Below are 20,989 nucleotides of genomic sequence, written 5' to 3' on the forward strand. Positions count from 1 at the left end.
TAAAACCTCATCCTGAAGTTACATGTCTACATGCTTCTTAAACACCTACAGGAACAATGACTCCACCAACTCCCTGAGCAATCTATTCCAATGCTTGACTACTCTTTCCATAAATAAATTCCTCCTAATATCCAACCCAAACCTCCTGTGGCACAGTTTCAGGCCATTTCATCTCATCCTATCACCTGATACTAGAGAGAAGAGATCAACCCCCACCTCACTACAACCTCCTTTCAGAGAGCAATAAGGCCTCCCCTCAGCCTTCTCTTCGCCAGACCAAAAACCCCCAGCTCCCTCAGCCTCTCCTCCTCAGACATGTTTTCTAGACCCTTCACTATGTCCAGTGTAGTGAGGCGCCCAAAACTGAAGGTTCTGCACATTTCATTACACCAAGAGAAAAGAAAAAGGAAAACACAAGCCCAGTAAACCCACTTAAGATAACTGTCATTTTTCTGTGCTGTCACCACAGTAAGAACAAACAGCAGTCCAAAACCAAATACAGAGGGATGATTATTCTGCACCTTCAACAGCAAAAACAATGCCTTTGTTCTGGAGATGTTTGTAACATCCTGGACTAGATTCTTTCTCTGTAACACTTTTTGCATGGCAAAGCAAAAGAGTCCAAAAGCACTAATAGAAGAGACGGGGTACCAGTTGCCGCATGCTGACCCTGTCCTATCTGTACCCAGGTAAGTATTTTAGTAGTTTCAAGCAAAGAACTTTTTTATTTGCCTTCCACTTTCCCCTCCTCTTTGATCCAAGTTACTTGGATCAGAATATTTACTACTTAAAAAGAATGGCAAGACTCTTAAAAAATTCACAGCATAGAACAACAGGAAAGAAATAGCTCTCTGCTTTAAAAAACAAATTTAAGCAAGCCTGGCAGAAATTGTTACCAAATTACTACCAAATTACACAAAAAACTTAAAGACATCTTACATTTATCTTTCTCTGTATACCTATCTGCATTATCTTTACAAGTAGAAACATTATATTCAGGGAAAGAAGGAGGAGAAGAGAAAGGGATCATTGCCAGAGTCAGTGGAAAGAAAGAGGTTAGCTCCTGCATACAAAGCTTACGTGAGCAGAACATTCTTACAAATTGCAACAGAGCAGACACGAAAAAACCCAACAACCGTCAAAACCCCCACAAACAAACCACTACATGCAAAAAACCCCAACCTAAACAGAAAAGAATGCACAGCTCAATCTCAGGTATTTGCAATGCAAAAGTTTTTATTTCACTGAACATGAAGGATAAGGCTTCTGGCTTTAATTTACGTACTTGAATACCCAAAGCAAGGCTGTTTCAGCTATTGCTTTAACTATATTCTTAAGTATTCAGATGTAAACAATCCTTGGAACTATAATTTAATTACACTGAAGGGAAGAAGTTAAATGCAGAGTCTACGCTGCACCCTTTTGTAGCTGAGCCTTTTGTACATGCAGCAAGTGTAATCTTAATCATGATCAGATCTATGTTTCCCACCAGAAACAGAAGAATAGGGCAGAGAAAATAGAAAATCAAATGATAGAGTGGCTTGAAAAGACTGAAATGATATAGGTGAACAGTTTGCTGTTAAAAGCTCAAGGTGCTGGAATAAAATGCACTGCAAATCAGCCAGAAGGAATGAAAGAAAAAGTTAAGCAATCAGCTAGAAAACTTGACATTCACCCTTTAAAAGCGGAAAATATTCAGTTCCTCTCCCTCCCTGGTCAAAATTACATGTGCCATTAAAAGTCAGTTTCTTTCCTGTTCTACTACACCTACCTTCGTTATGTCTGCCTTTTGTTAAGAGAACACTGATTGGCCCGTTCTGATCCTGAGGGCCTATGTACTCATGTTGATGGTATATTTCAGGTGAAGGACTTCGGGAATGAAGCCTATCCCGACTTCGACTCCTCACTTCCCTCTCATATCTAGGATCAGGTTGAGATCTATGACTATAACTGGGTGGGCTGTAGTCTCCTCTGTAATTCTGCTCATAGCCATCCCGGTCGATGCTCCTTCCCCTGCTCTGATCTCTTCTATAATCTCGATCCAAGCTTCTGTCAACGCTCCTACCACGGCTCCGGTCACGGCTGTAGCTGTGTCCCTTATCACGGTCTCTGCTTCGGTTTCGCCCTCTGTCTTGTTCATCTCTGTAGCTCTGATCCAGGCTGTTTCCCCAGCTTTGGCTGCGCCCTCCATTACCACTATGCCAGCTTCTGTCGCTATAGCCACTTCGAGCACTCTTGCCATCAAATTCTGCATGGTCATCCAGTACATCTAAAGCTCTGTCTTCATAGTCAAGAGAGGGGCTTCTCTTCAGCACAGCAGCCTGCACTTTCCTTGGTCTTTTCACTACCTATTCAGTGCAACATGAAACAAACAAAAACAGCCTCTAATGGTCAGAAATTGAAATGAAGCATTAATATTCTTTACACATCAAACACAGGTTGGAGAAAACCCACAAAAGTTATATTTACTAATTCAGAGAATAAAAACCAGCGGAATTTTAAAAAATGTTTTAAAAAAATCAGATCAATACCCACATTTTTTTATTTCTGCAAGAGTGTGAGTGATGAATTTCTTTTTTCTAGATGATTTTAGAAAAAACGTAAAAAGCCCCCAAAAGACGAAGTTGTAGGTGTCTCCTAAAACAAGCCAATCTGGACAGCAAATTCTTGGGCAAAGTCTGTGTATGCAGGATATCATTTGCCCTGCATAAGTTTGTTTTTTGCAGCTTCCACTAGTTCACTAAAATTAAAGACTGAGTATATACATTTTATTTCCAGGTTTTTAAGCAGGATAACTCTGTGACACTGATATTTAAATTTCTGTCTATTTGCACACAGAGATTATGCCTTTGCTTTTTGTATTTACTTTGTACATCCTATTGGGTAAAGGCTTGGTTTGCTTTATGCATTTGTTGTACATTTCACAGAAGAAACCCAAAACCTTTGCTGCTTATACAGGTACATACCACTGCAGAGTGAATACATTTGTAATTTACTTACAATGGTGGCCACTTTTCCACTTTTCCTAAGCTGTTGAACTGCAAAAGAATGTGGAACATTTTCCATTGGGGTCCCGTTAACTATGATCACCCGGTCATTTTCTCTGAAAGAGGGGAGGGGGGGAAAAAAAATTAAGAGGACTCTTTATGAAAACTTTGGAACAAAATTTCTTTCTTTTCTTGGATTTCAATGACTTCAAGCAGACACCTTTGCCTCAAATCTGTGTTTTACGTTACAGTACCTGAATACCAGAAGAAGCTTTCAGTATGTCTAAAAACTCGACTTTGAGTAGCAGTACCTATCTTTATATAGCTACTATGTCCAGGTTAGGTACCTTGCCATAAAGTGGAAAAAGATTTTTGTTTTGAAAAGATGTAGGAATGCTCATTAGAACGTCTGTTCTTATTTTTTTTCCTTAGTTCTTTCAGAACTCCTAGTCTTTCACAACTCTTGCTAGTTTTTTTTTTTTTCACAACAACATAGATTTTTCAGAAGAGCTTCAATTTGATGCACCCATAGCAGTATTCAGACAAATCTTGCTAAGTACCACTCTAGCAGACATTTTTGAAAGACTGGTGTTCAGGTTCCATCTACTCTGAAGAAAGATGATTGCAGGGAAAAGAAAACCCAACCAAAAAACATTATGCAAATAGTCCTCCCTGCCCTAAAACAAAGGCCAAAAGAAATTATTAATTAGTCTGTTCAGACCTTCTGCATGTCATATAGACGAGTAAGATTTAACTCGGTCAGCCCCAGAAGGAGCCCCATAACACATGACAGAACAGCATTCCAGCACAAAAAGTGTCAGAGATTGGGAAAAAACCCAAACAAAATACAAACAAACCTAAAGTGGAAAAAAAAAAAATCTACCACTTTTAGTTTATTAGTTTATTCCATTGACTGGTCAATTACCAATGTTACAGTCAGGGCACTACCTTAACCAGCTACTGGTTACTATGCCGATTTCTGATAGACAAAAGAACTCTGTAGTACCAGGTATTTTCTCTTTAGTGTGTTCAAGTCACATCACAATCTTCTTTTTAAAAAACAAGATTACATACTATAAGCCTCTCTTTGTAAAGAATTTCTCTGACTCTTGAATGATTTCTTTGCTTCATACCCTTCCAGTTTAGTATGCCATACGAATGAGTATGCCAGAACAGCAATGTTATATTCTGGTGTCAGTTTCATGCAGGCTTTATGTGAGCAGTAAAATAGCTCTTTTCATGGTCCACATATCCAAAGACGGTATCAAACTTATATTGTAATACTACATCAAGAGCTCCCCTCTATGCTCACTTCATCCTAAAAATGTTTGCGGGACTCTAATTCCCCCAGTCTGAAGATTAGGTCTTTATTCCTTGGTGTGGCAGTTTGGGCTGGGTGCCCCCTGCCACTGCTGCATGAGATACACCTCTGATGTCCTGGGTGCTCATCCAATAGGGGTGGACACAGGAAATGGTGTATTTCTACCCATAAATCCTGCGCCCTATAAAGCCATCTGCAGAGTCATTCTCTTCCTCTTTCTTCCCTCTCCACTCCCATGGGAGATGTCCTCTCTTATCGGCTAATGCCGGGGGGGTATCTCAGGCCTCTTAGGGCTGACTAGGCCTAATGCCAGGAGGAGAATGGAGGGGGGGGGGGGCAGTCTCAGACCTGGCCAGCCTGAGACTTGCCTAGCAGCGGGAATGGGGGGGAAGGAAGAGCCCTGAGGGATTGGGTAGACCCTCAAGTGGGAGGAGGGAAGGATTGGGAAACCTCTGGGTACTATGTAGGGGACTCTGTATGCTTTGGGATGTTCTTTGCCACTATGCTGTGTAGTTTTTTTTTTTTTCTGTATTTTCACCAATCGCTTTTCCATTTAAACTTTTCCATCACTCTCCAATCCGTTTGCATGTGTCATTCTTTTGTCCCTTTCGGGGCAAGAGATGTTCTGACTGGCCTCAAACCAGCACACTTGGTCTGTTGGAGGAAAGGTTTTGCATTCAGTTTTCTTCAGAACATGTTTTGTCTGAAGGTACCCAAATTGCGTGGTATTGTCTTGTCACCATCGATTTATATAGAATCCCATGTAATTTGTGGACACAATTTTATCCCCTAACCCTGTGATTATGGAACAGGATGGATAATGGTGGTGTGTGTACAGATCACTGCTACAAAGCAAAGGCTTTGGACAGAATCACAGGATCATTCTGGTTGGAAAAGACCTTTGTGATCCTTAAATCCAACCTTTATGTAAACCACATCCCTTATCACCACATCTATGTGTTTTTTAAACACCTCCAGTGATGGGGATTCAACCACCTCCCTGGCGACCCTATCCCAGTGTTGGATAACCCTTTCAGTGAATAAATTTTTTCTAATATCCAGGCTAAACCTCCCTTGGCACAACTTGAGACCACTTTCTCTTGTCCTATCACCTGTTACTAGGGAGAAGAGACCAACTACTGTCTCGCTGCAACCTTCTTTCAGGTTACTATAGAGAGTGAGAAGGTCTCCCCTCAGCCTCCTCTTCTCCAGATGAAATGATCCCAATTCGCTCAGCCACTTCTCCTAAGTCTTCTTCAAATTCTTCACCAGCTTTATTGCCTTTCTCTGGACCTGCTCGAGCACCTCAAATGTCTTTCTTGTACCAAGGTGGCCAAAAATCCAGTATTTGAGGTGTGGCCTCACCAGTGCCGAGCACAAGAGCATGATCACTTTTCTGGTTCTGCTGGCCACAGTGTTCCCAACGCAGGCCAGGATGCTGTTGGCCTTCTTGGCCACCTACGCACACTGCTGGCTCATGTTCAGCTGGCTGCTGATCAACACCCTGAGGTCTTTCTCTACTAGGCAGGCTTCCAGCCACTCTGCCCCAAGCGTGTAGTGCTGCATGGGGTTGCTGTGACCCAAGTGCAGGACCCAGTATTTAGCCTTGTTCAGTGTTACAGAGTTGGCTTCAGCCAATCCAGTCAGTCCAGGACCCTCTGTAAAGCCTTTCTACTCTCAAGCAGATCTCTGCTCCTTCCAAGCTTAGTGTCATCTGCAAACTTACTCAGAATGCACCCTATACCCTTGTCCAGATCACTTGTAAAGGTATTTAAGAGAACTGGCCCCAATGCTGAGCCCTGGGGAACACCACTTGTGACTGGCTGCCAGCTGGATTTAACTCCATTCAACGCCACTCTTTGGGCCTGGCCATCCAGCCAGTTTTTTTTACTCTGTGAAGCATCCACCCATCCAAGCCATGAGCAGCATTTCACCAAGAGGCTGCTGTGAGAGACATTGTTAAATGCTTTACTAAGTCCAGATATGTTTACATTGAAAATGGTTTGTTACCTGCTTCACAAGAATCCTTTTATTGAGTCCTTCAATAACTACTCCCATGTCAGCTCTTTCCTTACATTATCAAAGATATATGACAGAAAGGCCAGAATCTACTCTTTTGAACTACTATTACTGCACACCTTTGTCATACTTCCAAATTGTCTAGTCTTCATCAGGTATTCCAGGTCAACGGATGGGGGAAAAAAAAAAAAAAAAATCAGCAGTGGGCTAGAAACTATTTATCCATGCCTACAGATTTAAAATTACTTGTCTGCAATATGCTGCCTTGCCAAGGAGATATTACCAGGAGGACTACAGAAAGACTTTGTTTCCATATTTTTTGCTATCAAATATAAAAGAAATATTTAGCAGTATTTTAATTTCTTTTTTTCCCCCTCTATTATTGCTGATGTCTTAGCCTTCTTTGGGCTGACTTAAGCCATTCTCTTGAAAACTAATGACTGATCACTAAATGTGTTACCTAGAGGAAAAACAGGAAGGATGTTTTTAAGATGCTAAGTATTTCTACTGTTTCTTTAAGAGAGATGGAATCTTGAGAAACAAGTATAAAAGCTTTTCCACAGCACCGAAATTTAGTTTCTTACAAAACAGCAAACAGAAACAGTTCCAAAGGGAGTTTGCTTATTATATTGTTTGTCCCTTCCATGCCAGTCTCAGAAGTAAGAAATTGCTTACTGAAGTAATCCATCTGCTGGGCCACCTGGGAGAACATCTGAAATGACTATCGATGTTTCACCATTTTCAAAATGAGGATTATCTCTGCCACCAGAAACTGCAATTCCAAATCCTCTTTTTGAATCCTTTAAAATAAAAACAAACAACAAAACTCAATCCCAACCACAGGAATTTTGACAAGGAGAACAAAGAGTATCATGAATATTCCTGTGATGGCATGCTACCTAGACATTATTTCAAATATGACAGCTGCAGATGGAGAGTTGCAGAAATACACAGCATCTCTAGATTTAAAAAAGAATGGGTTGAGAAATTCATGCAACAAGGTGACATGTTCTGTATTCCAAAACCTCAGTCTCCAGCCTTATGATGATTAGTAATTAAACAGAAGACTTGCTAATTTAGCCTGAATTTTGCTTCACCATCTCACTGGCTATTCATATCAAATTTATTGTTAGATAAATTTGTTTTGTTAGTGGTGCTTGGAAAACTGGAACAGCTTTTCCAGAATGTCATCTTCACTATGACTGATACCTAGTTCACAATAGCTATTTACTCCTTGATCAAACTAAACAAAATTGTGACTGAGTACAAAAAGCAAGCAGCAAACTTGCGAATTCTCTACAATTATCCTCTCTCACAATCATCTATTTTATACATGCAATTTATGTCAAACCAGTTATCACAGAACTATGCCCTAAGATGGCATTCATAAGATCAGGGGAACAATGGAGTGCAAAGGAAGCATATCTATAACAGCAGACCTCAAAATGGTTACCACATATCTGAACTGCAGACAACCACACAATTTGTTGAACATACAGGTTTAATTTTATCAGCTGTTTAACATACACCTCCCATCGCTATAAAATTCAAATTATGCTACATTTAAACAAGATGTTTTCATATAGTGGCAAAGTAATACATCAAATTGAAGTGGTGCTTTTCCCCAACTCATACTGTGTAATTCACCAAATGCCAGCCTATGCTCCACTAAAGCCGATATTGAGTGGTTATTTCTTCAAGGAGGGAAAAAAACGCTTTACTTGCTGCACCTTTATTTTATAGGAAACAGTTTGATGCTTCAAGGCAAAACAATAGTAAAATTCATTGTTAGTGGCTGGTGCAGTTAAGCCCTTTATCACTTCAATAGCATAAGCCTATCTCTGAGGCAAAGAAAAAACTAACATACATTTACACAATAGTCAAGATCTGAAAAGCTGGAAATTACAGGAATAAAAGTCTGCTTCTGGACATGACATCTGGAGGTCCCTTCCAACCCAAATATTCTGTGATTCTGTAACTCAGCACATGAAACAGGCTGTGTATGAAAGATCACTATTTTACCTTGGGTCATCAAGTTGAGTTCTTTGCAGAACACATAAACAAACACACAATACAGGCTGCTCACTGGGCCCATATCATGAGAACAGCTGGGAAGACCAGACCACTACCACTGACAAAGCACACATCCTGTACCATGGTGTGGAAGCCTAGTCCTTAGAGATCTCAAGATCAAGTGAGCTACTTTTTTTAACTCAAAAGGACTCTGTATAATGAGATACTTCTGCTCTTCTTAGAGTAATTTGTTTAAGTCACATCTAAAGTCCATGTTGGACTTTAAGTATGTTGGAAATTCTGATGATGACAGATTTCAGCTAGATTCTACATTGGTAGATGTTAAAGTATAAAAAAATAAAATGAGTAGAATCATGTCCAGTGATTATTATAAAGCTTGCACAAGGACCATAACTGCTCGATAGCTTTGTTTTTTAAGGTTATTCAATGATGAACCCCACTATATGGCTGGCATGTGGTGTATTACACTGTCATTGCAAAGACCAAACAGTAGCAAACATAGCACTTGAAATGTTAATTTAATTTGCTCATAACATTAAAGAGTCACACTATTGTAGGAGTAACTAGTAATTAAACTTTAAAATGAAAAACATATCTGCTTTGGACATGAAGGTAATCCTGCTTTAGACTCACATACGCTAATAACATCTATTGTAAAGCATATTTAGACTAACAATATTTAGACTAAACCAGAGCTTGAATATTTGAAACCTAAAAATATAACAGGCACTCACTCACCTTCTGTAAGGTCACAGTGTACTGTTCCCATATCAACTCTTCCATGCCTGGGGCCTGTTGCACACAGAAACAAATTAATAAACCACAAAGCATACAACTATCTAAATTAAAATGTGAAATATCCCACCAAAACACAGATATAAAAATATATGCGTATTCTAATATTTTGGTAGAGTTAGTATGGAATGTATGCATTTCAATTCATTATATTTTTTCTTTAAAAAAGGCAAAAATATGAGTATGTCTGGGGTGGTAGAATCCCCTCACGTTTCACTGATTTAACAGCCCATTCTGATTTTCTGGAAAAGTCATTGCAGTAAAAGCATTTAATTCAGGTTACACTATCATTATATAGACCCAACTCAAGTGACACACAAAACACTTAAGGAAGACCTTTCCAGACCAATATATAATAAGATTATCAGTTGACACAGGTTTTAAAAATGAACTAGCCTTTACCTCTTCTGCTTCATGTTCATGTGGATTTAAAAAAAATGTTTTGTCCACTATGAATTATGTATCTGAGTATTTAGGTTGCCCTTAAGAAATTAAATTTTACAGGAAAACAGTGTATCACCATATAACACTGGCGTATGCATTTCTGTGACACTTCTCACAAACTTTTTTTCTCTCATTTCCAGTTAAAACTGATACTGATCAGTTTATCTTACATGATATAACCTGAAATCTTTCCAACATCACAGCTTAAAACATAATTCAGAATAATCATCCATCTGTAATGCAGCATATAGTAACACAGACAGCCCCTTCAGAGCCTGCCCTGTAGAATGAGGAGAAAAATGAGTCACAATATTTGACACACAGCAATCATTTCAAAATGCAAAGCATCTATTGCAGAAATAAGATCTGTAAGCATGCACATACTCAAGCAGTCAGTTTGTTTGGTTTTACTGCGAAAGAGTGGTCTCTTTTTGGGAACCTAAGATTTTGCTCAGAAAACTGAAGTTCAGGCAGAAGCTCAGTTTTGAATTAACAGTCTTTAAAAGGCATTGAAGAGATTACTGACAACTTAAACTCCAAAGCAAGAGACCTCTAGAGAAGTGACACAAGAGTATGCATCCCTCATATTTTAAAAGTCTTCTGACAGTATGCAACTGTTTGGCAAGCTATGGATGATATATCCCAAATGCAAAGAACCCTATGATGTATTCTTCCAGTGGATTGAGTTTCTCAAAGAGAAACTAGGCTTACATTTTCCTCTGCACTTTCACTGTATTGAAAGGCAAACTTAGAACATTAAGTCCTGCTCAGAATTCCTCAGTAGGAAGCACACAGTTATTCACCATTTTTACCAGGAATTTTTCAACACTGAACAGTGTTGAATTCCTACTGTTCTCCCACAAAATGAACAGCACTCTCCAGTTTGAGAACCTTTTGAGTCCAATTTTAAAATTCAATTACAATAGCTGAAGAAAAGGATGTCTTATATTAAAAAAATAATATGTCGGATATTTCTAAATTTCTACTTGTCTAGATCAGACAAGAAGGAGTGGCATTTTTAACTATTAGTATTAAAATACATGCCTTGTGTCAGTTAATTACTCTGATGAAGCATTTAACCAAACTACATGCCTAACTCTTCAACTAGTTGACACTGAATTGTCTCACAACATGTAGTCCCTTATACAGAGAACCTTGCGTAAGTAATTTCTCCTTAACTAGGCGCTTTTTCAGAGCTGTTGTGGTGCTGTGGTACCTGAAGTGACTAGGCTTGCTTGTTTGGCATGTATAAAAATGTGTAAATAATTTAATCACTACTGACCCTTGGCTACACCATCACTGTCCTCCTTTTCTATGATCTTTTTAAACTCTGCAGAAAGCCAGTACTAAAGAAGTGCCAGTGAAGAAGTGCCATTTAAATTCCAGTTGATTTCACTGAAGAAAGTTTTAGAAATGAAAGATAAAATGAAATGCTGGGTAAAATTTTAAGGTCAAGCACATGGTGGAAATTTTGTAGAAGCAAGAGAGATGGAAAATATTTTCCATCCTTCTCACCTTATGAAAGCCTCAACAATTCTTGTTAAATGTGTAACAAGAACGTCATTCAAATTTGGTTTTTGCTGTACATGGTTCTTACCAACACTGCCTCCTCCCAGCCTAGAATAGAGTCCAGCACTGTGCAGGCAGAATAGTAAGGCAGGCAGGGGGGGATCAATGAGAGCTCACTAGCCATGGGGATAAAGCACAGCTATAGTCGCCTTACTCTTTCAGAAACTAATACTAGGACTTTCAATACACTCCATACTAGGTCTGAGAAATGACTGCTTATTCAGCACAGCATCACAGAAAAAGGACTGAGGAAAGCACAGTAAAGACACTGGGGATGGATTTATGGGTATGAAACAGGTAAGCTGAAAGAAATTTCCTTCCAGAAAACAAGGCCCCTGTGTAATAAAGTATTGTAAACTAACAGGTTAGGTTTATTTTGCTCTGACAAATAAGTCTTGTGGTATCTGGTCACAAAAAATTAAGTATCACAGAATTAAGTATTTGTTAAAGTAACACGTTTTTTAGAAACCACTCCTTAGGAACCTGTTTCCCATTTGCTGTATGCTGTATTAGCAAGCGAGGTATGCTATGCATTTGCAAAGCTGATTTTGTGCAACATAGTTACCAAGACAACAGGACTAGTTCTGCCATACTGATAAAACTACGCAGGCTCTGTAACACAGTTCAGAGAACTGAATGGTCACCTTGGAAGCCTGTAAGGCACAAAACACATCTGTATTCCCTCAAATCTCTAAGCAATAATCTCTTTAACACTATAAAGCATACTGCTGTTTTGTCATTGCCACAATGCTAACCCACACTGACAGATGGAGAAGACGGAGAGGGAGACTACAAATGTTATAAATCATCAGATGGAAGACTCCAACACAGTCACAAAATTCCTGCATTCCATGTCTAATAACATGACTCTCCTCTGAACGCATCAGGCGATGGGTTACAAAAAGCGTCCAACACCTTGTCAATTTCTTCATACTTCATCTGTAAGGAAACATAGAGGGATTCTGAGCAGCCTGTGCATCCCTTACAAGATCACAATTTCACTGCAAGACTGCATACCAAAACACTGGAGAGAGAAAGGCAGGTGAAATGGTTAAGAACCCTCCTTTCAGTTACTAAGAGTAACTGTTTTGCAAGTCTACCCAGGTTTCGCACACAGAATGCTACCTGCAGTAAATGTAAATTAATGTAATTAGCTACTCTGAATTCATTAGTGACTAAAGTCAGTCCATTTCTAATTAGAACACTGTAGTCAGGATTTGCTTAAATTTGCCTAATGCTCATATACCAAAATGACAGGTGCTTTTTATATACCCAAAATAGACTGCTTAACAGAATCTCTGGCAGGAACCTAGTTAAAGCGCTAAAATCATCTGTGTGCTACAAACAGGCAGCTGTTGCAACTCTCACTGACAATCATCAGAGATTTATGCAAACACTTGCTACTGAGAGATTGATGAAGACTTCATTCACGCTGAAAGAAGATCAAAACCAGAAAATCTGCCACAACAGTTATCTGGCTATAAAAGTGAGCTGGAAATGGGAGGGATACATGGGAGGGGGGGGGAAAGGAGAGAAAAGACTTGAAGCAAGATGCAACAAAAAACGACTCACGTGCCCTTTCAAAATCCCCAACTTTTTGACTGCATGTGACCACATTCTCTGCAGAGCTTGAGCTGTCTTCATTGTTGCAGGATATGATCTGTGTGGGGATGCCGTACATCCCCGTCTTTTCATCTGTTTCCACCACTCAACACAGTTATGTAATTCTAATACAATAGTGGCCTACATACTCGAACAAATCCTGCCGTCAGTTTCACACAGAAGCACATCAAAACCACAGCAGGCAAATGCACCAGGAGTTTAACTAACTTTCACTTTAGGAAGTCTCAGGAAAAAGCAGTATGGTAATCCTCGTTTTTTGTTTTGTTGGGGTTTTTTTGGTTTGTTTTGTTTTTTAAATAACATAAATCAATAGGTAGCAAGTTATTCTTTTTCTAAGCACATATGGGTTCACCCACCAGGAACCTAGTTGAAACTATAAAGAAAAATGGCTTAGGAAGCACAGTGCAGATTATTTCAGCACAGAAAATTAATATTCTGATTGTAGTATTTTATAGTAAAAATTACCACTTGATTCCACTATCTTGAGTAACTGCTTTAGCAGCCTCTATCAAGTCTGAACAATTCAACTGCTAAATTCAGGAAGTCCTTATGCAGAAACAACTGTATACTTGCATGTAATCTCTTCAACTGCACATGTGAAAATACATATGAACACTTGCAGAACTGTGGACTTGACTTCAGCAAGCAAAAAGGGAAACAAAACCAAAATTCTAATAGCTGCAAATAACAGGCACTCTCTCTGCCCTCAAAAACTTAGTAAGATATTTGTAAGCATTATAAGCTAATCATACATCTAAAAACATGACTTTATTGGAAAATAGGTCAAGCTATCAGTTCCATCCATGCTGCATGAATGCCATGAAATTTAAGCCTTAAGCGAACTCTTCCCCTAGACTTTATGTAAATAAGTTTCACAGGCAGTGAACAGATAGGAACACTTGCCAAGCTCAGTACACAATGCTAACCAAAACCTCCACCCATAGACTGCATTTTTTGCTAGTGGCACAATTTTTTAAAAGAAAGAAATCAAACAGCAGTGAAAAATGTGGAGGGGGTGGGTTTAATTTTCTTTTTCCTTTTAAACTCATGACTGAACACAATGTTCTGTTATTTTAACTGTGACATCATCTCTGCACTAGCCAGCACTGCACCTTCAGTGCTGAGCTGCCTAGGGTGAACAACATTCTGCCTGCACCAAGGGGACCCTGCAAAACTGCACAGGCTGGGGCTTCCCACTTCCAGATCACAATTGTGGATGCAAATAGTTTAGACTGTCATTAGTTAAGATTAGAGTTTTGTCAAAATAGTTTATAATCTCCATCAACATTTCTAAAGAAAATACTCCTTCCTCTGAACAGGCTCACATTTGCACCTTCTAAGGCCAAATATTAAATTTATTTATGTTTAAAAATCAACAGGAAGGAACACATGTAAGGATACATGTGAGACCTCTCTAGCACTGTCTTAGCTCTCTTGTTCAATTCCTCTTTGCCTTTGACAGTATTACAAATAGAGAAATATCATCAAAACGCCTGTGGTGATGTGGAGAACCAAACCAGCAAAACATTGCCCGTGCAGTGGTTCTATCAACAATTATCTTTTCTCTAAAAGAATATCAGAAAGACAGAGGGATTAACTCCACCAAAATTTAAAATTAACCTGAGGGGAAAAAAATAAATAAAAGTCAGGAACTCTGAGAATGTTACTGCAAAATTTCTTGCATAGTCATAAAAGGAGCTTTGAGAACACTGATGAGGAAGGCTTTTAAGTTTGGGTATTTTATTTTGAAGGAAAACAATTTCTCCAGGATAGGAATTCCTCCACTCAATTTTTAAAGTTAGATGCAAAGAATAATTATTTTTTAAACTAACAACCATGCACTTTCCCAGACACAGTCTTCAGTTTCATTTACAAAGGATAAAGGAAACGAAAGCCCAGTCTCAGCGCAGCACAATATTACAGATGCAATTACAAGCTTTTCCCATTTCACACCTGTTTCCCTTCTATTATCCACAGACATTTAAAATGAAACTCTTTCTGATAGCAAGCTCAACTCCAATGAAACACACACACCTGTTGTGGAAGTCAACCCAGACACTCAAATATTCGTAGAATCATGTGGGGGAAAATAACAAATCTAAGCATGCCTTATTCTGTAAACTGGGAGGGTAAAAAGAAGAGCAGAGCTCCCAGAAAACTCAAAGCAACTTAAGAATGTCTTCACAGCCTACATCTCTCTGCTCAGGTGCAGAACATGCTTCCTTACCTCCCCATGGTCTCCCCAGCAAGAAAGCTAACTACAAGTGTTACACATATCACTGTCTGTTTTGATCTCTTCCTCTCTAGCCAGTGAAGAAAAAGGGTGTTTCCTCACATATCTAAACAAGGCTGTGTAAGTAAACAGAAGGGAAACCTGAAATGGTCTTCGTGGCACTGTTATGGAAGTGACAAGGAAAAAAGGCCCTTCACCTCCTTCCTCCTCACCTTCTTCATCTGTTACATCCACTTATGCATAAAAATTTTGAAAGCTGAGTCCAGGTTTTCCCTGAAGATAGACTCCTACACTGAAGATTATCAAGAACTTTAAGTTCAACTGTCACTCTTGTAGCCACTGATATGAGCAGCCAAGTGGAGGGACTCCAGAGCTGCATCAAGATGCCTGGAGCATACTTGGTCTCAAAGACCACATATGTTATCAGAGGATTCAGGAACTGCCCTCCTATGTCACCTACCTACACAAAGGCAATTATGACAGACAAAAATGGATGGTTCTAGATTTATAAGCACTCAAAAATGCTGATCCACTTCAGCTCCTGGTAGATGCTCAAGGGATCCCCTCAACAGCCAGTAGAGGCTGAGTGAAAGGAAAAGCAATCCCTGTACATTAGTGTGTGGCATGAAGGTCCACACCTCTTCATTTTCAGCTGTAGAATGTAGCCTACTGGGTTATTAAAGATGACTACGAAAAGACAATTGTGCACCACAAGCTGCATATCCAGAGCCTACCAAGTATTCTTGATCAACACAGAGAAAAATGACTAAAAATGAACAGGACCTTTACTAGGCCTTTCCACTGCAGTAAAGAAGGTCACTCAAGCCACTCTGAAGCAAGAAGACTCTGCCTGAAGCAGTCTTATGAAGTATCTGAATATCATATAGCAGATCTTTGATTTTAGGATCTAGAAGATGAGAAAAATCTATTAACCCCAGATATTTTATAATTAAAAAAAAGAGGTACCTCATTTTCTACCACAAAAGCATTTCCTACCTCTTGTGTAGGTACCTGCAACCCCTAGAAGAGCAGTAAGTTCCCAGAATGATGAATGTCTCAGATTATAGGAAGCGAAATGATAAAAAGTGGTTTGCAGAAGACATCCACTAGGAGTAACGATTGTTCTTCAACAAGACAGGAACTCCTCTGGGTTTTTTTTCCCTCCACGAAGGAGAAATACACATAAAGGTCAACTCCATGTGAAAAAATCATCAGCTCCACTTTCATTTTTGAATAAAATCAACATGGTTGTCAGCATCAGGATTGTTATATTACCCGGATGCAGCAAGTTAAAAAAATTCACATACTGTACAAGTAAGTATATTTCTGCACTGGAACAAAATCTTTTGATGATGAAAAGAAATTTCATTTATAAATGAGCTATGCAGACAATCCTTTCTTCTCTTTTCCCCCAGTGGAAAATTATTAGTTAGATATAGCCTTTGCTTTCTCTCAAATTACTTGACAAGAACAAAGAACAACCTAACAGAAAAAAATATTTTCCCTGTAATACGTATATTTTACTATTGGCCTTTTGTGTGAGAAACAACTTTTCCCAGAATACATCAAGAAGTAGTAATCTCAAAATAAGGGTTGTCTAAAAAGGCCTATTTAAGCAATTTATAAACTGAGCATGTTTCCAATCATTCATTTTTCAGAAACATAAATAGAACTGGTTTTGATGCAAAGAATTGACTATGTCAAAAACTTTTCTTAATCCTGTTTCACTTAAAATACACTGCTCACATGCTACAATTTGTAAATTTGGTCTACAACAGCATGTAAGTATAACATGTCTATTCTGGATATTAAAATACAAATCTTTACTTCCTAAGTTGCATGAAAACTTACAAAATCATCAAATGAGAACTAGGGGTTTTTTTTGTTTGTTTTACTTCTATCAGGAACAGTTAGAATCCAGCATGATGACAACGTCCATAGTCATTATGTGACACTGTGCTCAGCACTATTTCATCAGGAATTTTGCTTCTCATGGCAAAACTACTCCTTCTTCAAAAATACCTAGTGACAAAGCTGTCAGCTGTAGAACTGAGAGGATAATTCAGACTTCTTGAAGTCAAGTTAAGTAGCCTATCCACTAAAAGGTGTGCAAGGAAGCAAACAAAGACATTCCCTCCATTTCTGTCAGACAGTAGTCTCTCACCAAAACAGCCCCTGTAATAGGAAAATAGAGATCAACCTTCTGCCATTGTGGTAGCTTTAGCCAGCTAACAGATGGGGGAAAATTTGAGGGCAGCAGAACTGAAATAACTTCTGCCTCTTGTTGCACTATGACATTCCAAATGCCTTTCAGACTGCAAACTGAGCTAGAAGTCAATCTTACACAGAACTGAGATGATGAAGGGCAACAGTGCTATTCAGCAGACTACTGAGAATATTAATGGACAAACACATCCAGGTCTCATTTGCGTTGTAGTCCTATCACTAACATTCACAGCATAATGCCTTCGATCTTCTAGGGCACAAAAGCTGTTTAAAAAAATAAGGCAAAGGAGATGGGAAAAAAGTTGTATACACACAGATCTCAGGTGATCTGGAGCATGGACAAAGTGTGTGCTTTCTAATTCAAAATATACCACTTAATCCAGGTCACAGCACATCAATAGCAAGCAATGCTTAAAGGTAACAAAGAATATCATGCAATCTGCCTATAACAGCACTCCCTGCACTAACATTTTTCAAAAAGGGAGTAATAAGTAGCCTGGTAACTGAAAAGAAGCCAGTAAATAATGTGGCATTGGGCATCCTCTTGCTGGATTACCAAGTAAACCACATAATACCTGAATCGCTTTATTTATTTCAATTGTATTAAAGAAACACCTAAAAAAAAATGAGGAGGCCTGTATATATAAATATCTGAGCAATGCACACACTACTGTACTGTGGGAGAAAAAGAAAACACCACAATTATTTTTTCAGGGAAATTGTTATCTGTTCATAAAAGTAAGATACTGCCTAGGCAAAGTGTATTTCCTACATATTTAAAGACAAACATTTACCAATTATACTGAACACTTTCAGAAAGCAGGACAAGCCCTTTGAAAGGAAGAAATGGAGAATCAGGACCTTCTTAAAACATTTTAAGTTCAAGTCACAGCTGACCTTATGAATCCAGTAAAAATCTTAAGTTTTTTTTTTCTTTGGTATGGGTTTTTTGGTTTTTGGTTTGTGTTGTGTTGTTGTTTGCCTGTGTACCAGATGCTTCCTTCTTTTCAGGCTCACAATGTTTCCTTGCCTCTAGAAACAAGCACCTTTGGAAGGTTCATGGAAGATCAAAGCCCCTTTTCACCTTTGCCAATGCAGGCTCTCTTCCCAAACACACATCTACCTCACCAGCCAGGTACAGTTTCACAAGTTATGCACTAAACAACAACTTCTTTTAACCAGAACAATTTCCACACTCTTGCTTATTCACAGGCATCCCCTTAACTTAATGATATTTGCTGTTTGGCTCTTCAAAGTAAGCAGGAACAGCTTCCTAAATCATCAAAAAGCTGCTTGTGCCTTGCCATCTTCCCACTGGATCACCCCACTGCCATTTGTGTGATCTGAACTGGTTTGCTGAAGAACAGCTGAATACCAGACAATAAAACAGAAGAAATGTTAGAACTCTGCACCTAAGATCAATTTGGTCATCAGAGGATGCTTCGCCTTCAAGGAACCACCAGAGTAGGAAAGGTAGATTTTATCAAAGCAACAGATTGAAAATGTAATTGTAGAATCATTTAGGTTGGAAAAGACCTTTAAGATCCGAGTCTAACCATTAATCTAGCACTGCCACACTGCCAAGTCCAGCATTAAACAATGTAATAGGACAAGGGGCAATGGATACAAACTAGAATACAGAAAATTGCACCTCAACAAGAGGGAAAACATCTTTACTGTAAGGGTGAGAGAACACTGCTATAGGCTGCCCAGAGAGGTTGCGGAGTTTCCTTCTCTAGAGACTTTAAAGACCCATCTGGATGTGCTCCTTCATGACCTGCCCTAGGTGATCCTGCTTTGGCAAGGCGGGTTGCGCTCTATCTTCAGAGGTCACTTCCAACCCCCACCATCCTATGATTCTATGTCCTAAATACCTCCAGGGATGGTGACATCACCACTTCCCTTGGCAGCCTGTTCCAGTGATTGACAACCATTTCAGTTAAAAAATTTTTCTAAACTACCTCTGGCACAAATTTAGTTTATTTTCTCCTATCCCTTGCCAGTCAGGAGAAGAGATCTCATTACAACCTCCTTTCAGATAGTTGTAGAGAACACTAAGGTCTCTAAACAATCCCAGGTTCTCTCAGCTGCACCTCACAGGACTTGCTCTCTAGAACTTCCACCAGCTTTGTTGCTCCTCTTTGGACCTCAATGGCTTTCTTGTAGTAAAGAGCCCAAAACTGAACACACTATTCAAGATGGTGGTCTCACCAGTGCACTGGAATACAGAGGGACAATCACTGCGATAATGCTGCTGGTCACACTGTTTCTGATACAAGCCAGGATGCTGTTGGCCTTCTTGGCCACCTGGGCACATTATGGCTCATGTTCAGATGTCTGTCAATCAACATGCACAGGGTCTTTTATGCCAGGAGCTTTCTGAACACTCTGCTCCAAGTCTATAGCACTGGTGTTGCTGTGACCCAGATGCAGGACCTGGTACTTGGCCTCGTTGAATATCATACAATTGGCCTTGGCTCATCGATCCAGTCTGTCCAGATCCCCCTCTGTACAGCTTCCCTATCCTCAAGAAGATCAACACTCCCTCCCAGCTTGATATCATCTGCAAATTTATGGACAATGTGCTTAATTCCCTTGTCTAGATCATTGATAAAAAATGCCAAAGAGAACTGGCCCCAGTACTGAGCTCTGGGAAACATCACTTGTGACTGGCTGCCAACTGGATTTATCTCCATTCACCACAACTCACTGGGCTTAGCCAGCCAGCCAAGAACGAGGAAATAGAACGAACACACACACACACAAACACAAAAAAACCCTTTCAATGGAAAATACTGGAAAATTAAACTTTCTGAGTGGCACTTTAAGAAAACCGTAAGAAACCGTAATGTCTTCTGCTTTTTAATCTATCTTTTCATAGAACAGATTACTACCCTCATATGTATACTTTATGCTGATAGTCATAAGCAGGTTGTGTATCTTATCTGTTGGCCTGTATTCTAGAAAAAACATTTAGGAAGATTTGGCAAGTATTAATGTACTATGAAGATAAAGTCTGACATATAAATATATTAATAAAAAAATGGTTTAATATACAGATAAACACACCCTGCTTTTTTCCCCTCCCTCTCCAGGAGCTGCATTTCCATCTCCTACTGAATTTGCAGGACACTTTGAAGTCCAGCCCAGCAAAATTAGTAGAAAAACATATATTCCACAAAAAACCCACAAAGTTTTTGCCAAATTATTTTTGCACAACACAAGCAATTCATGCGAGGCAGTCACAGTCTTAGAAAAGACTCAGAGTCTGCAACTCACAGCAAGCCCACTGAGACACTAGATGGTGCAGTGATGCTGCAGCTGTGGCACACACTGCTTCTTTGCTCCATAAAGGCTGTTTATTTTAGAGTTTTAGAAATACAAATTCAGGCTGTTGCTTTGGCACACAGCATGGTATAATTGCTCTGAAGAACTAGACTCAGCATTACACCATATTTCAATTTATTTAATTGCCAAATAGGTTGGCATTGGAGTGATTTTTGTAACTATATTTTAAATTAAAAAATTCCAAGAAAGGAACAGCTTGTTAGGCCAAAACTCTATTTCAAATCTTTCTTTTCAAACTGCAAATGACAGGAAGTGTGACAGTAAAACACGTGTTAGGTGTTTTTTTGTTTTGTTTCTTTAATGTCAAGCACATATTCTACCATCAAACTGACTTATTTTTGTTTGTTTGTTTTAAATTCTGGCTTTATTAGCTGCCTTTCCACCACAATT

The 20,989-nt window shown here is 39.1% G+C and overlaps 1 protein-coding gene across 5 annotated transcripts in view; it reads right to left on the bottom strand.

The window, feature by feature from the left end:
* TJP2 (tight junction protein 2) overlaps positions 1-20,989 on the bottom strand; it is a 54,111-nt gene that overhangs the window by 16,367 nt on the left and 16,755 nt on the right. For 3 of the 5 annotated variants that reach the window (XM_054397933.1, XM_054397932.1, XM_054397931.1), the window contains exons 1-5: positions 12,742-12,813; positions 9,100-9,153; positions 7,003-7,127; positions 3,001-3,103; positions 1,772-2,348 (exon numbers count right to left, since the gene is read on the bottom strand). In XM_054397933.1, the coding sequence (XP_054253908.1) occupies positions 1,772-2,348; positions 3,001-3,103; positions 7,003-7,127; positions 9,100-9,153; positions 12,742-12,813 (931 nt within the window). Of the gene's footprint in view, positions 1-1,771; positions 2,349-3,000; positions 3,104-7,002; positions 7,128-9,099; positions 9,154-12,741; positions 12,814-20,989 lie in introns of those variants that run through there. The other 2 variants (XM_054397930.1, XM_054397934.1) reach the window with 1 other exon arrangement.

The sequence above is a fragment of the Indicator indicator genome, chromosome Z, assembly GCF_027791375.1.
Source record: "Indicator indicator isolate 239-I01 chromosome Z, UM_Iind_1.1, whole genome shotgun sequence".
Classification (NCBI taxonomy): Eukaryota; Metazoa; Chordata; class Aves; order Piciformes; family Indicatoridae; genus Indicator; species Indicator indicator.